The sequence below is a fragment of the Equus quagga genome, chromosome 15 (genome assembly GCF_021613505.1).
Source record: "Equus quagga isolate Etosha38 chromosome 15, UCLA_HA_Equagga_1.0, whole genome shotgun sequence".
Taxonomy (NCBI): Eukaryota; Metazoa; Chordata; class Mammalia; order Perissodactyla; family Equidae; genus Equus; species Equus quagga.
In genome coordinates this window covers 48,996,904-49,010,150 of record NC_060281.1, presented here as the reverse complement: position 1 = coordinate 49,010,150, position 13,247 = coordinate 48,996,904, and the positions used below count along the sequence as shown (strand labels likewise).

Genomic DNA, 13,247 nt, shown 5'->3' with positions numbered 1-13,247 from the left:
TGTGTTTGATTCTGGGTGACTCATTTTAGAGAGAATTTGTCCCACATTGGGTAATTGGAGGATGAAGGTTTGAGAGACCATGTCACATAAGGAATGATTTAAGAAACTAGCATTACTTAGTGTCTTTCTTTTTTGTTGATTTCACCTGTGCTATTTGATCACTTATTTTAGCTCATTGAAGAGAAGTCAAAGAGATTTCTCAGGGTATGTTAATAGACAGACTTCTTAATTCTTGCAGTAGGAATGGCAATAGTAGATGGATGTTAGAAGTATTAATCTTGGGATTTTAGGTCGCCTTTACCTTTGCCTGTATTCTGAGGGAAATTAGAAAGTGATATGAAATGGCCATGGTATGGGGAGCCAGTGTGTATAGCAGAGCTTCTGAAACTTTGATGTGTGTGGGAGTCACTTGGAGATCTTCTTAAAGTGCAGATGCTGATTCAGTAGATTTGGGGTGGGACCCAAGAGTCAACATTTGTAAGAAGATGCCAAGTGGTTAAGGCATGGTGGTCTTTGGACCACATTTGGAGTTGCGAGGATATGGAAGGAGATGTGGTATAAGGCTGTTTAATCTCTAACCTGGACTGTGAACTTTGGAGAATTGTTGGAGGCTGCTGTCTGCTACAAGGAGTATAGTGTATTCTTGTGCTTACTTTCTCTGCATCTTTTTCTTCCATATCTTAGAAAACTTGGGGCAGCTAGAGGTGATGTTTTGCTTTTCTTCCTTTTCTGTAAGTGTTCAAGCTTCATTCCTGACCCGTTGTCATTTTTGTTAAGAAATTTGGTTATTTTTAAGGATGGCAAACATTTTGCAAAGGAAGAGAAAACCCTGTCACCTTTACTTTTAGAGGCCTTGTTAGTCAATCTTCCATTTGCCAAAGAAGTGATTTTTAGCAGTTAATAGCAAAGTGAATCTAGATCTATATGATGGGTTTCTCTTTCTTTTCTCTGTTTTTTTCCCCTCCTGTCAGCTGATCCAAATACTTGTATTTATGTCACCGTTTGCAAAGCTTTTGTTTTGGGGTTGGGGACACACAAGGAAGAGATTGGGGGATGGGAATGAAGAAAGATGTTGCATTTTCTGGGAGCTTGTATCATTTTTCCCCAAGTTTTGATGGGCTCTTAACCTAGGTCTTACCAAAACTCAAGATGGCAATAGCTGTTTTCCGATCTTTAATGCAGTTCATAAGAACTGACATACACTCTGGGAAAATGATTTTGTATTAGAGTAAACCTGCTGGACTCCTGTCTCAATGGCTCCAACTCTTCTTGTATCCTCCTTTATTAAGCTGACCCGTAAACCAGAATGGACAGAGTTCTTGGTTTGTGGACCATTCTGGAGGAAGCCGAGAATGGATCTCTCTGTTCAGTGCCTGCTTCAAATCCTGAATGATGCCATCTGAGATGAGGGAGAACCACATGCCCTAGAGTGCTCTGGGAAGGTCAGAAGCGGGTAAATGTGGAGTTTCCAACACTGAGGCATGAGTGCGATATCAGTTGATTCGAAAATAGTAATTTGGGAATGAATAATTGAATATAGATAATGGAGGGTAGACTATAATGAGAATACTAGGAGATCCTGCTTGTGTAAATGTGATGAGGATGGTAGGGAGAGGAACAATGAGAACCTGAAAGAGGTATTTTGTGAAAGAATTGGTTAGTATTTAGTTGAAGGTAAGGGACTGTGGCAGGGTTATTAGGGTTTGAGCCCTATAAGACCATGTGGACTTTCAGACAGGCACTGTGTTTTTTCCCAGGGAGCTGGGTGGTTGTGGAAGGGGTGGTGCAGCCACTGTGTAGGGATGTCTCTAGTACCTCAACGAGCTTACTGCTGAGAGTGAGAGGCGAAGCCTGGCCCTTTTGGATTAGTCACTGTGGGGCGTGTTTTATGGGGGTGGCAGTGATTTAAGTCAAGAAAGTGGCACAGATTTCAGCCACTTCACTTAAAACATCCTAGGTGTTGGTAAGAGTAGGCACTGGTGGGCCAAGTTTGGGTAAAAGTATGTGAGAGGTGTGAGATTGAGTTTTTACTGTTTCCAGAAATACTTATTGAGGTCTTACTCTATCAGGCATGTTTTAGGTGCTAGGCTAACAGTGGCGAACAGGGGAAATAGCTTCTGGACCCCATGCAGACGTTGTTTAAAGGCTGATTAAGTAAGACAGCTATTGAAAAGGTAATAAAAGGGAAGGCCTGGACTTAGAGGTCATATAAACTCTTAGAGAGAGAGAGGAGGTGTTTGCATTTTCAATTGCCTGCCTTCTAATGATAGAGTTATATCTGGGCTGTCTGCTAGAGCACTGGGTCCTTGAGCTGTTCTGACAGCGATAAGGCCACAGCAGAGCCATTGTTAGACTTGAAGTACCTTATTTATGGCCTTCCATGACACCAGATGTGGATAGCCCTGTGTTGCCTCCTGGTTGCATGCCGGCAACCTTTGCTTTCTGCATCTAGCATTCTGCTAGGGAGGGGTGTAAGCTTAGTGTTGGGTGAATCATCATGACTCTAGCTGCGAAAGGCAGGTCAATTTTTAATTTCTGAATTATTTCCTACCTCTTTGATTTTGGAAACAGAACAGAGCCATGTTATTACCTACTAGTTTTGTGTCTTGCATCAACATTGAGGCAGGTGTCAAGTCTTGACCAGTACTCTAGATTATAAAAGAACACTTGTCTTAAAAAAAAAAAAAAAGTTGCCCACGTACCACAACTGGAAGGACCCACAAGTGAAAATCCACAACTATGTCCCGGGGGGTTTTGGGGAGAAAAAGGAAAAATAAAATCTTTAAAAAAAAAAGAAAATGGTAGTTTATGGTCACATCACTGTTTGTTGCGGAAATGCAAGTGGTGAGAATAGGAACCTGGTCGTGATGAAGAGAATTCTGCTAGACAACCTATATTGCATAGACTGTGGATGCTGAAAAGGTGGATTTCAGCCTAATGAGTATTAACTCTTCCTAAAGTTAAGACTGTCATTCAGTTGCAACAAATAAGCTAGGGGAGCTTTCATGCAAACTCAAGGGAGTTGCTATAAGAGTAAATTCAACTACATTGTGCTTTTCATATGTTGTGTAGCTAACTTGTCTGCCTTTTACTCAGGCTGGTTATTTGGGCTCCTCAAATGGGTCTGGTCAGAGTACTTCATTTTTCCCATTTTTTTTTTTTTTTGAGGAAGATTAGCCCTGAGCTAACATCGGCTGCTAATCCTCCTCTTTTTGCTGAGGAAGACTGGGCATGAGCTAACAACCAAGTCCATCTGCCTCTACTTTATATGTGGGACGCTTACCACAGTATGGCTTGCCAAGCGGTGTCGTGTCTGCACCCGGGATCCGAACCGGGGAACTCTGGGCCGCTGAAGCGGAACATGTGCACTTAACCGCTGTGCCACTGGGCGGCCCCATTTTTCCGATTTTTAACTGTGTAGTTGGAAGGTCTCTATTGACTCGTTAAGAAATTGTCTGTGTTCCTCCTGTCAGGTTGAGGCAGAGTTTGCTGGCTTCTTTGAGCCTTGTTTGAACCTTGACCACCACCCTGGTCTGTAGATGTCTTGGCTCTCTCAGGAGAGCAACCAGGAAGACAGGATGTGTCATCTTCCTCCAGAGGTAACGGAAATCTCACTTGGCAGGTCTACAGGAGCAAAGGATGCAGAGAGGAAGGTGGAAATCCTAGCTCTCTCCTTTCCCAGGGCTTCTCTTCCCCTTATTATAGAAGATAGAGAATTACTCTCATTCTAGGAAATCCTGGAAGCTTAACAAGAGTGCAGCTTAAGTTATTTAGGGCTTAGAGTCTCTATGTGGTTGGATTTCTAAGATGTCGTTTGTGTTTATGCAGAGTTTAGGAATTTAAGCTGGAAAAGACCTCAGATCATCTAGTCCCCTCATCGAGTCTCATGGAGGTTTTGTGTAACCCATTAGTGGCAGGGAGTGAAAACCTATTCTGTTGGACATCCAGTACAACAGCAGCAGTCCGACTCTGAGGTATTCAGCCTCCGGTTTGAACAAAAGAAACCTGAATATCCAAAATCTGCTTTTCCCTAAAGTATTAATGATTTCCTTATTCTTGTAAGGCCCAGAATATCTGAGAAGCTCAAATACTTCCATCTCTAAATTGAACTCTCTTATAAAATGCTTTAAGTCTTGAAGTAGGTGTGTGAATGTGAAGACGTCTTTGATTAGCAAACAGTAGACAGATTCACAGAAGAGAACCTTCCTTAGCCATGTGAATCAACACTTTAAACCTTAAAAACCTGACACAGTTACCTCAGTTTAGTCATCAGCATCAACCATCTCCATCTTCACAGACTTGGCTCATGTTCTCTCGGTTCCCTGCTGGTGTCCCCCCAACCCACCCAGCCCCCCAGTGCTTCTTCAGTTGTAATCTTGCTTTACATCTACTACTGGTGTTGCTGGAATGATTTCTGTGCTGGCTGCTAGTTCTTTGGTTTCTCCCACCCCCCACCCTCCCAGCCCGGCCTTCCTTTTGTTCTTTCCTCTCTCAGGAACTTGCGTTGGATCTAATACAACAGACATAAGGGACCCGCACTTTTTTTTTTAATTGAGTTCATGATAGGTTACAATCTTGTGAAATTTCAGTTGTACATTAATGTTTGTGGTTCGTGTTGTAGGTGCACCACTTCACCCTTTGTGCCCACCCCCCACCCCACCTTTCCCCTGGTAGCCACTAATCTGTCCTCTTTGTCCACTTTTTTTAATTCCTCATATGAGTGGAGTCGTACAGAGATTATCCTTCTCTAACTGGCTTATTTCACTTAACATAATTCCCTCAAGGTCCATCCATGTTATTGCAAATGGAATGATTTTGTTGTTTTATAGCTGAGTAGTATTCCATTGTATATATATACCACGTCTTTATCCATTCACCTGTTGCTGGGCACTTAGGTTGCTTCCATGTCTTGGCTGTTGTAAATAATGCTGCAATGAACATTGGGGTGCATAGGACTTTTGGAATTTCTGACTTCAAGCTCTTTGGATAGATACCCAGTAGTGGAATGGCTGGATTGTATGGTAGTTCTATTTCTAATCTTTTGAGGAATCTCCATACTGTTTTCCATAGTGGCTGCACCAGTTTGCATTCCCACCAGCAGTGTATGAGGGTTCCTTTTTCTTCACAACCTCTCCAACATTTGTTACTATTAGTTTTAGATATTTTTGTCATTGTTTTTTAATATTTTTTTATTGAGTTATTGATAGGTTACAATCTTGTGAAATTTCAATTGTACATTAATGTTTGTCAGTCATGTTGTAGGTGCACCACTTCACCCTTTGTGCCCACCCCCCACCCTACCTTTCCCCTGGTATGCACTAAACTGTTCTTGGTCCATAGTTTTAAATTCCTCATATGAGTGGAGTCATACACAGATTATCTTTCTCTCACTGGCTTATTTCACTTAACATAATTCTCTCAAGGTCCATCCATGTTATTGCAAATGGAATGATTTTGTTCTGTTTTGCAGCTGAGTAATATTCCATTGTATATATGTACCACATCTTCTTTATCCATTCGTCTGTTGATGGGCACTTAGGTTGCTTCCACGTCTTGGCTATTGTAAACAGTGCTGCAATAAACATTGGGGTGCACAGGACTTTTGGGATTGCTGACTTCAGGCTCTTTGGATAAATACCCAGTAGTGGGATGGCTGGATCGTATGGTAGTTCTATTTTTAGTTTTTTGAGGAATCTCCATACTGTTTTCCATAGTGGCTGCACCAGTTTGCATTCCCACTAGCAGTGTATGAGGGTTCCTTTTTCTCCACAACCTCTCCAACATTTGTTGCTATTAGTTTTAGATATTTTTGTCATTCTAACGGGTGTAAGGTGATATCTTAGTGTAGTTTTGATTTGCATTTCCCTGATGATCAGTGATGATGAGCAGCTTTTCACGTGCCTATTGGCCATCCGTGTATCTTCTTTGGAGAAATGTCTGTTCATGTCTCCAGCCTATTTTTTGATCGGGTTGTTTGATTTTTTGTTGTTGAGTCGTGAGAGTTCTTTAGGTATTATGGATATTAAGCCTTTGTCAGATATATGACTTGCAAATATTTTTTCCCAGTTAGTGGGTTGTTTTTTTGTTTCAATCCTGTTTTCATTTGCCTTGAAGAAGCTCTTTAGTCTGATGAAGTCCCATTTGTTTATTCTTTCTATTGTTTCCCTTCTCTGAGAAGACATGGTGTCTGAAAAGATCCTTTTAATACTGATGTCAAAGAGTGTACTGCCTACGTTTTCTTCCAGAAGCCTTCTGATTTCAGGTCTCACCTTGAGGTCTTTGATCCATTTTGAGTTCATTTTGGTGAATGGTGAAAAAGAATGGTCAATTTTCATTCTTTTACATGTGGCTTTCCAGTTTTCCCAGCACCATTTGTTGAAAAGACTTTCTTTTCTCCATTGTATGTCCTCAGCTCCTTTGTCGAAGATAAGCTGTCCACAGATGTGTGGTTTTGTTTCTGGGCGTTCAATTCTGTTCCATTGATCTGTGCACCTGTTTTTGTACTAGTACCATGCTGTTTTGATTACTGTAGCTTTGTAGTATGTTTTGAAGTCAGGGATTGTGATGCCTCCCGTTTTGTTCTTTTTTCTCAGGATTGCTTTAGCAATTCAGGGTCTTTTGTTGCCCCATATGAATTTTAGGATTCTTTGTTCTAATTCTGTAAAGAATGTCATTGGATTCTGATTGGGATAGCGTTGAATCTGTGGATTGCTTTAGGTAGAACGGACATTTTACCTATGTTTATTCTTCCAATCCATGTACATGGAATGTCCTTCCATCAAGGGAGCCACACTTTTAAATTAGACCTTCAAGACCTATTATTAACCTGTGTGTATTTCTTCTTGTTTAAAAAAAATCGTGCCCTTCCCCCACTTCATCAAGATCTGTTACCCTTTTCTACAGTGGTCTCTCTCTTCTCTCTCATTCTGACTCATTTCCTTAAGAGGCCACTGCAGATCCAATTTCATTTTCTGACTGAATTGTAAATTCCTTGAAGGCAGCACCAACCCCCAATGACAACGATAACAGTTTCCAAGGAGCGCAGCATCTATTTTGTAAGGCAGTATACATTCTGGCATCACTCTTCACTTCATGAGACTTCAGTATAATGGTTCTTTACACCTCTGGTTGTAGGTGTAAAAACTCCTTTTTCTAAGCTTCGCAAGGAATATAAAACCTCATGATTACGGGTTAATGAAAGTATTTGGGTGTGAGTATGTAATAAAGGAACTGAGATGGTCGTGTCTTCCAGTCCCTTCTACAGCCTGTGGGGTAGTTTTTTGCCTGAGGTCTCTCCAGATGTTGGAAGGGCCAGTACTGTCCCTTTACCACATGATGGGATTTTGATCTCCAGTACTGGCTCTCAGTCACACAATACTTCTTTGGAATTTTAAAAAAAAATTTGTTCTGGCCCTTGATGTTTTGGTGCTTTCTTTTAAGTAACCCCCTTTCTCCCCTTTCTTTCTTGTTTCTTCAGGATGACAGTGATGGGATTCCATGGTCAGAAGAAAGGGTGGTACGTAAAGTTCTTTATTTGTCTCTGAAGGAGTTCAAGAATGCCCAGAAGAGGCAGCATGGCGAAGGCATTGCTGGGAGTCTGAAAACAGTGAATGGTGAGTTGACTATTTGGTTGGATTTGGATGATGTCTCAGGCATGGCTTCATTTCTGAGTTGGATGTGTTTTTGGCGGCTTGTGCTTCTCAGGCTAAGCCTCTAATGGCAATTATTCTGGACATCTGATTGGGTTTATAGATTGATTTTTTGTGTGTGGTCCTTTATATGCTGCACAATATAATTGGCAAGGTTCCTTAGTCCGTTTTTTACAGACACGATCGGGGCTGCGATGTGATTTCTGCTAGGTCCTGGGTTGAAATATGGAGCCTGTCTTAGAGAGTTTTCTGTGGATATCTTTCTACCCAAGTATGACGGCAGAAGCCTTTGGTCTTGCTGAAATTTGGAGACTTTGGTTCTTATCCCCTGTTTGTATAGAAAGTAGTCTAAATCTACTGTCTACCTACTGTCCTTCCTACTCTGTGGCTCAGCAGCTTCCTAAGTACCTGTTTCCTTCCTTGTTGATCACCCTGGGCAGGTTGCTACATGGCAGCAGGTGTACAGTGGCATAGAATTCCTCTACATCCATAAGTGGTCTTCCTGGGTCTGGTTATTAAATGAATCTTTGAAGCCGGGAAGGAAACTTGCTCCTCTCTGAGTTTATTCTCATGTCTCTTTTTAACAGGGTTAGTATGATTCAGATGAAATCATCCAATGAAAACCATTTCAGGACAAGCATTTGGTTATAGTTATTGCATTTCAGGGGATGTGGCTGTGGTGGCATTCCAAGTATCGCTTGTACTTATTAATCTCTTAGAATTATAGATAAATGTGAATGAATTGACCATGTTCTGGTTTGTACTTGCTTAGAGCAATGAGTCGAGGAAGAGGAGTTTCTGTCACTTTTAGAGTCTTGCTCTGGTCATGGGGTTAAAGTCATCACACATGGGCACTTGGTAGCTTGCCAGAGTGCAGAGTCACAGGCCCACTCAGTGCTTCCACTTTCTTTCCAGTCTGCTCAGTTGCAGGTGAGTTGTCTGGTAGCCTCTTGTTGGAACTAGTGTTTACAGACAGACAGGACCTGTTGCTGCTCTGTTTCTGTGGGGCCATGGCAGGGTTTTCTGAGCTGACCTCCCTGAACTCCACCTGGATTTGCCATACCACCACCTAAGTTCTGTCACCCTCTCCTTGTAGTATGGTGTGACTGGAAACCGGAACCCCCTGATATCTGAACCAACATGTAGAGTCTTTCTGAATTTCTTTCACAATCTCAGAAGCAAAATAAGTAGTGAAATCTGTTGCCACAAGTATATAATTTGGTCCCCTATATGCTCATGAGTTTCTAACAGGTAGAGACCCCATTCGTTCCTTGGCTGCCTGTGATACAGTAAACTCTAAGCCCTGTGTTTATCAGAGAGCATTTGATGTGGTAGTTCTTTCTGTCATTGCTTCACGTTGAATACAGTGTTTTGCTTGATGATGAGTTTTTTTGGGAGGCTGGTGACTGGGGAGAATATCATTGAAACCTGGAGTTAAAGTGGACCATGGCTGCTGTGGGGTTCAGAGTTTACTGTGTGATAAGGGATGCTCTCATTCTGCTATTCAGGAGTGGTAACGCCTTACTGCTTTTGGAATCTCTTAACAATTAAAAAACAACTCAACTGGGAGTAATCAGCTTTTAGGACAAGAAGTTAGCCAGGCATCCAGGATTGAATAAAGATTGAATTTGGGTAAAAGAAGTCATTCAAGAAGCAAGTAGCACTGCCAGCTCTTGTTTTTATTGACGTAGTCAAGGGTTTTGATGATAACTAAGAAAGGAATTCTGACAAAATTTGGCAAAGACATTTGTATCGGGATCGTTGAAGACTTCAGATAATTCCTGTACCACCTTCATAAAGAAAAGGTAGTTTTTATTGTGGTAGTTTGGCTTTCACCCTGATGAAGACTGACTTGTCTCTCTCTCTTTTTTGAAGTCCTGAGACTCCAAGGCTTTTTTTGGTTGTGAAATTGCTGTGAGTATGCGTTTTTCTGATTCCTGTTTGCTGTTTGCGCAGGCAACATGCCAAGGCCACCTTTTTGTTATTCCATATTTTGGATTTCAATAGTATTTCTAAGTAAACACATCTTCTTGTTTCAAAACTTAAGTGTGTCTTAAGAAAAAATTTTTTTAAAGGCTGAGAACACATTAAACAAAGTGTGCTTTCTTGTTTGGGGGCTACCGGAAAGCCCAAGAAACCAGTCGTTACCATGGGAATAACCCCTTTGCTGTAGGTCCCAGAATCTCAGCAGTGCTCTCCTGGGGGTTGTGACCTAGAGAAAGCTGAAATAGCGGGGAGCATCCAAGACTCTTTTGGCTGATGAGGTTGGGAGTTGGGGTAATGGCAAGCAGTGTCATCTTTGATGTGCGTGCGTATGCGGGTGTATGTGTGCATCACTTGAGTTTGAAGGCTTTATAGTAGATCATCATTCATATACTCTCCAATAGAATGATCTTGGCTTAAGCTGTATGTCACAGCACACTATCTTGGGGTTCTTCCTTGGGTGGCAAGTGAAGATAGATGAGCAAAGGGAGTAGGGGAGAGCTGTTTCAATAGTCATGCAAGGTACATATTTTTCTTTTAATTTGATTAGTTGTTAGTTCCTCAACTCTTTGAGGTTCACTTTCAAAAGTCGAAATAATTCTACTGATCCAGTTTTACTTGTGACAAATTTGTCTAGTGGTAAGGTTTTGATAGTGTCCAGTACGGAGCCCTCACTGGGAGGTGGGCTCTGAAACTGTATGGGGCAAGGGTGAGAGCATGTGCCTGTAGTGATGAGATGGTGGTGCAGGGGGACTTCTGTCTCGTGCCGTACCTTTCATGCTTTGTAGTTTGGGGACCTTGGGTAGTGACATACCTTTGAGACCTCTAGAGTTTTCATTTGTTAGCTGAATAAAGCATCCTTGTGGGGCTTTGTAGTGTTATATGTGTTAGTGACTTTCCTAAGGTCACACATCTGTTTATTATACAGTAGCAGAATCAGAATTACCCCTCAAGTCTGTAACTTTGAATCCAGTACTTACTTTAGAGCACAGCCTGGATGAAAATTATACTATGTCTTTGAAACAGTGGTATTGAATTTAACATGTTTTGTTTTCTTCCCTATAGCTTTTTGACAAAGATGTTTCTGGGTTTTTGGCCCTGCTAGAGTTTCCTGGGAAAATTCAGTTTGAAAATAATGTTATGCATTAACATTAGAATGGGGTCGATATAATTTTTTTATCTAATTTGAAAACTTATTGACATGACTTCTGCTAAATCGTTGGCGTGCTAGGATGATGAGCAAGCAGCCTCTTGCCCTTAGCTTTTGTGGGAGAGGGGGTCGAGTGTCTGTTAAAACTGTCAAAACAGTGGCAGCTTGTATCTGAGCTGCTGAGCTCAGCTGCCCTGTTTCTGCAGGTCTGGGATAGTAGTAATAACCCAAACAGACAGAAGATAGTAGAGAGACCTCATATTTTATGTCATAAAATCCATGTTTGCCATCAATCTTGCTTTCGCGGTTCTAAAGTGACAAGGAATGAATTTCTTTTGTCCTACTAGAGGTGGAGAATGTGAGTCTTGTCCAGCCTTGTGGATTTGCCTGTGTAGGAATTGAAGCCATCACTGCAGCTTGTTGGTTATAGCCAGGCTTAGTGGGGAGGCGGTGCTAAGATTTTTGCTGATTGTGAGCCTTCTGTCTACTTCCTGCTGTAGATAATGCCACTTTTTCTGGCTGTAATAAATTGACAAAAGCTTAGGAAAGGGCTGGCAGAGGCTGAAGGCTCGGCCACTCTTTGAGGGCCCTTGGCCCGCTGGGGCTGAAATTAGGGACATTTAAATAATAACATGCTACACAAATAATGAGTACACATAATTACATAGTAAGAGAGGGGAGCTATTAGCTGTATTTGAATTTCATTTGCTTCCTATAAACGTCATCTGAGATCCAGCAAGCCCTCTGGCCAGCTACAGAGTGTTGACTAGATTTAAGGGAACCTGCATCCTTTTTCTTAGAATCTTACAGTAGTTGTGATAGCTAACCCATATTGAGTGCTTAGTATTTGCCAGTTATTGTTCTAGCATTTAATCTTCAGAACCAGCCATTTTATAGATGAGGAAGTGATACGCCAGAGTCGATTAGCAGTTTGCCTTCATAAGTAGTACCTGGCAGAGCCAGGATGTAATCCCTGGCTTTCTGCATCAGAGCTCCGTGCTTTTAACCACCACTTAGATAAATAGAAGTAATTGCAGAACCCTCCATGTAGATAGGATTCTAAAAATAAGAATTTGTAGGAGGACTTTTTTTCTAGTAGCAATTTCCTTTGAAGGAGATACGTGAAATCTTTCATTGGGAAAGAGATCTCAGAAGAGGGGAGAGTCGAAAGTGTTTATTAATGTGTTCAGGTTTCTAGGCTTCATTAGAGCTCATAATTGAATGGGTAGTCAGAGGAAATAAAAATATTGTACTCCTTCGGATTGGTTCCCCTCTTTACTTCAGTCACAGGCATGCAAATGCACTCATCATTTCCTTCCATTTCCTTACCTAGCGATAGAGGTGCTGTTGTCGAACCAGCAGGTTGGAAATCACAGGAGGGCGACCAGTCATCTCATTGTGGTGGTGAGAGAGGGCAGTAGCCTTTCTGGCAGCAGCTGGTAGCCAGGGACCAAAGTTGGAAGTGCAGATGCACGACCCCTGTCCCCGTCCTTGTTTCGAAGGAGTAGAATTTTGGACTCCCTTCAAAATCCTTTTTGCAGATTCCTGATGTTTGTGGAGTGAAATATGGGTCCAACTGCTGCAAATTCATTGTTCACAGCATAAAACAATGACTTGAGTCAAAATCAAAAAAGTCAAGGCGCCTTGTGTGGTGCCTGGAAGTTTATTTATGGAGGTCTATATTTGAAATGGAGGTTGTGGTTGAATGGTTGCCTTGCCTCAGCCTGAAGCTTTCAGGTCTGGCTCTTCTAAAGATGGCCCCTACTTCAACAAAAATGACCATTTCTTTCTTCCGGAGAAAGTGGCTTTCCCTTACGCTTTCCTCCAGTTTAGCTGCTGGGGTGTAAGTGCAGTGGCCTCTGTAAGCTGCAGGGAGCACCATCTCAGGCTGCTCTCCTGGCAACTGCTGCAGGCTGGGTAGTTTGTTAAGTTTACTCGAACACTGCAATCACTGAGACTTTTCTTCCCTGTCTCCCCTGATGTATCAGACAACACTCCACGTGAAAGAAAGCTGGGTGAAATGGGAATAAACACACTTTGTTGAAAACCGCTTAAGTCCATTCTTTGTTGAAAACAAAGCTAGGTGTATCTTGGAAGAAGGTAGAGTTGAGAAGGCTTGATTTCTTTCTCTCTAGCTTTCTTGTGGTCAGTCTCTTTATGACCTAAGTAATGCAGCTGGGCCATTTCTGCATAGAGCTTCCATCTGATCAATACTCGATAGAGTCTTTAGTATGTAGGAGGTATTGTGAGAATAAAACTGAACTCAAGTGGCTTATGTCGGAGCAGTCAGAATGCCTTATTTCACCCCATCTAAGATGCCCTTGAGAGATGCACCATTATTTTATGTATTAATAAGAAAGGGAAAAAATATTTCCAATTACAAGTGTAAGCCATCATAATTTGTAAGATGCTTTCTAACTTTAGATATGCATGTTTTAACATGAGAAATGTGAGTGTGACCCACA

General features: G+C 41.8%; 1 protein-coding gene across 2 annotated transcripts in view; it reads left to right on the top strand.

Annotated features, from left to right (window-relative positions):
- JARID2 (jumonji and AT-rich interaction domain containing 2) overlaps positions 1 to 13,247 on the top strand; it is a 254,706-nt gene that overhangs the window by 108,266 nt on the left and 133,193 nt on the right. The window contains exon 2 of one of the 2 annotated variants that reach the window (XM_046641238.1): positions 7,478 to 7,613. In XM_046641238.1, coding sequence (XP_046497194.1) covers positions 7,478 to 7,613 — 136 coding nt within the window. Of the gene's footprint in view, positions 1 to 7,477; positions 7,614 to 13,247 lie in introns of those variants that run through there. The other variant, XM_046641240.1, reaches the window with a different exon arrangement.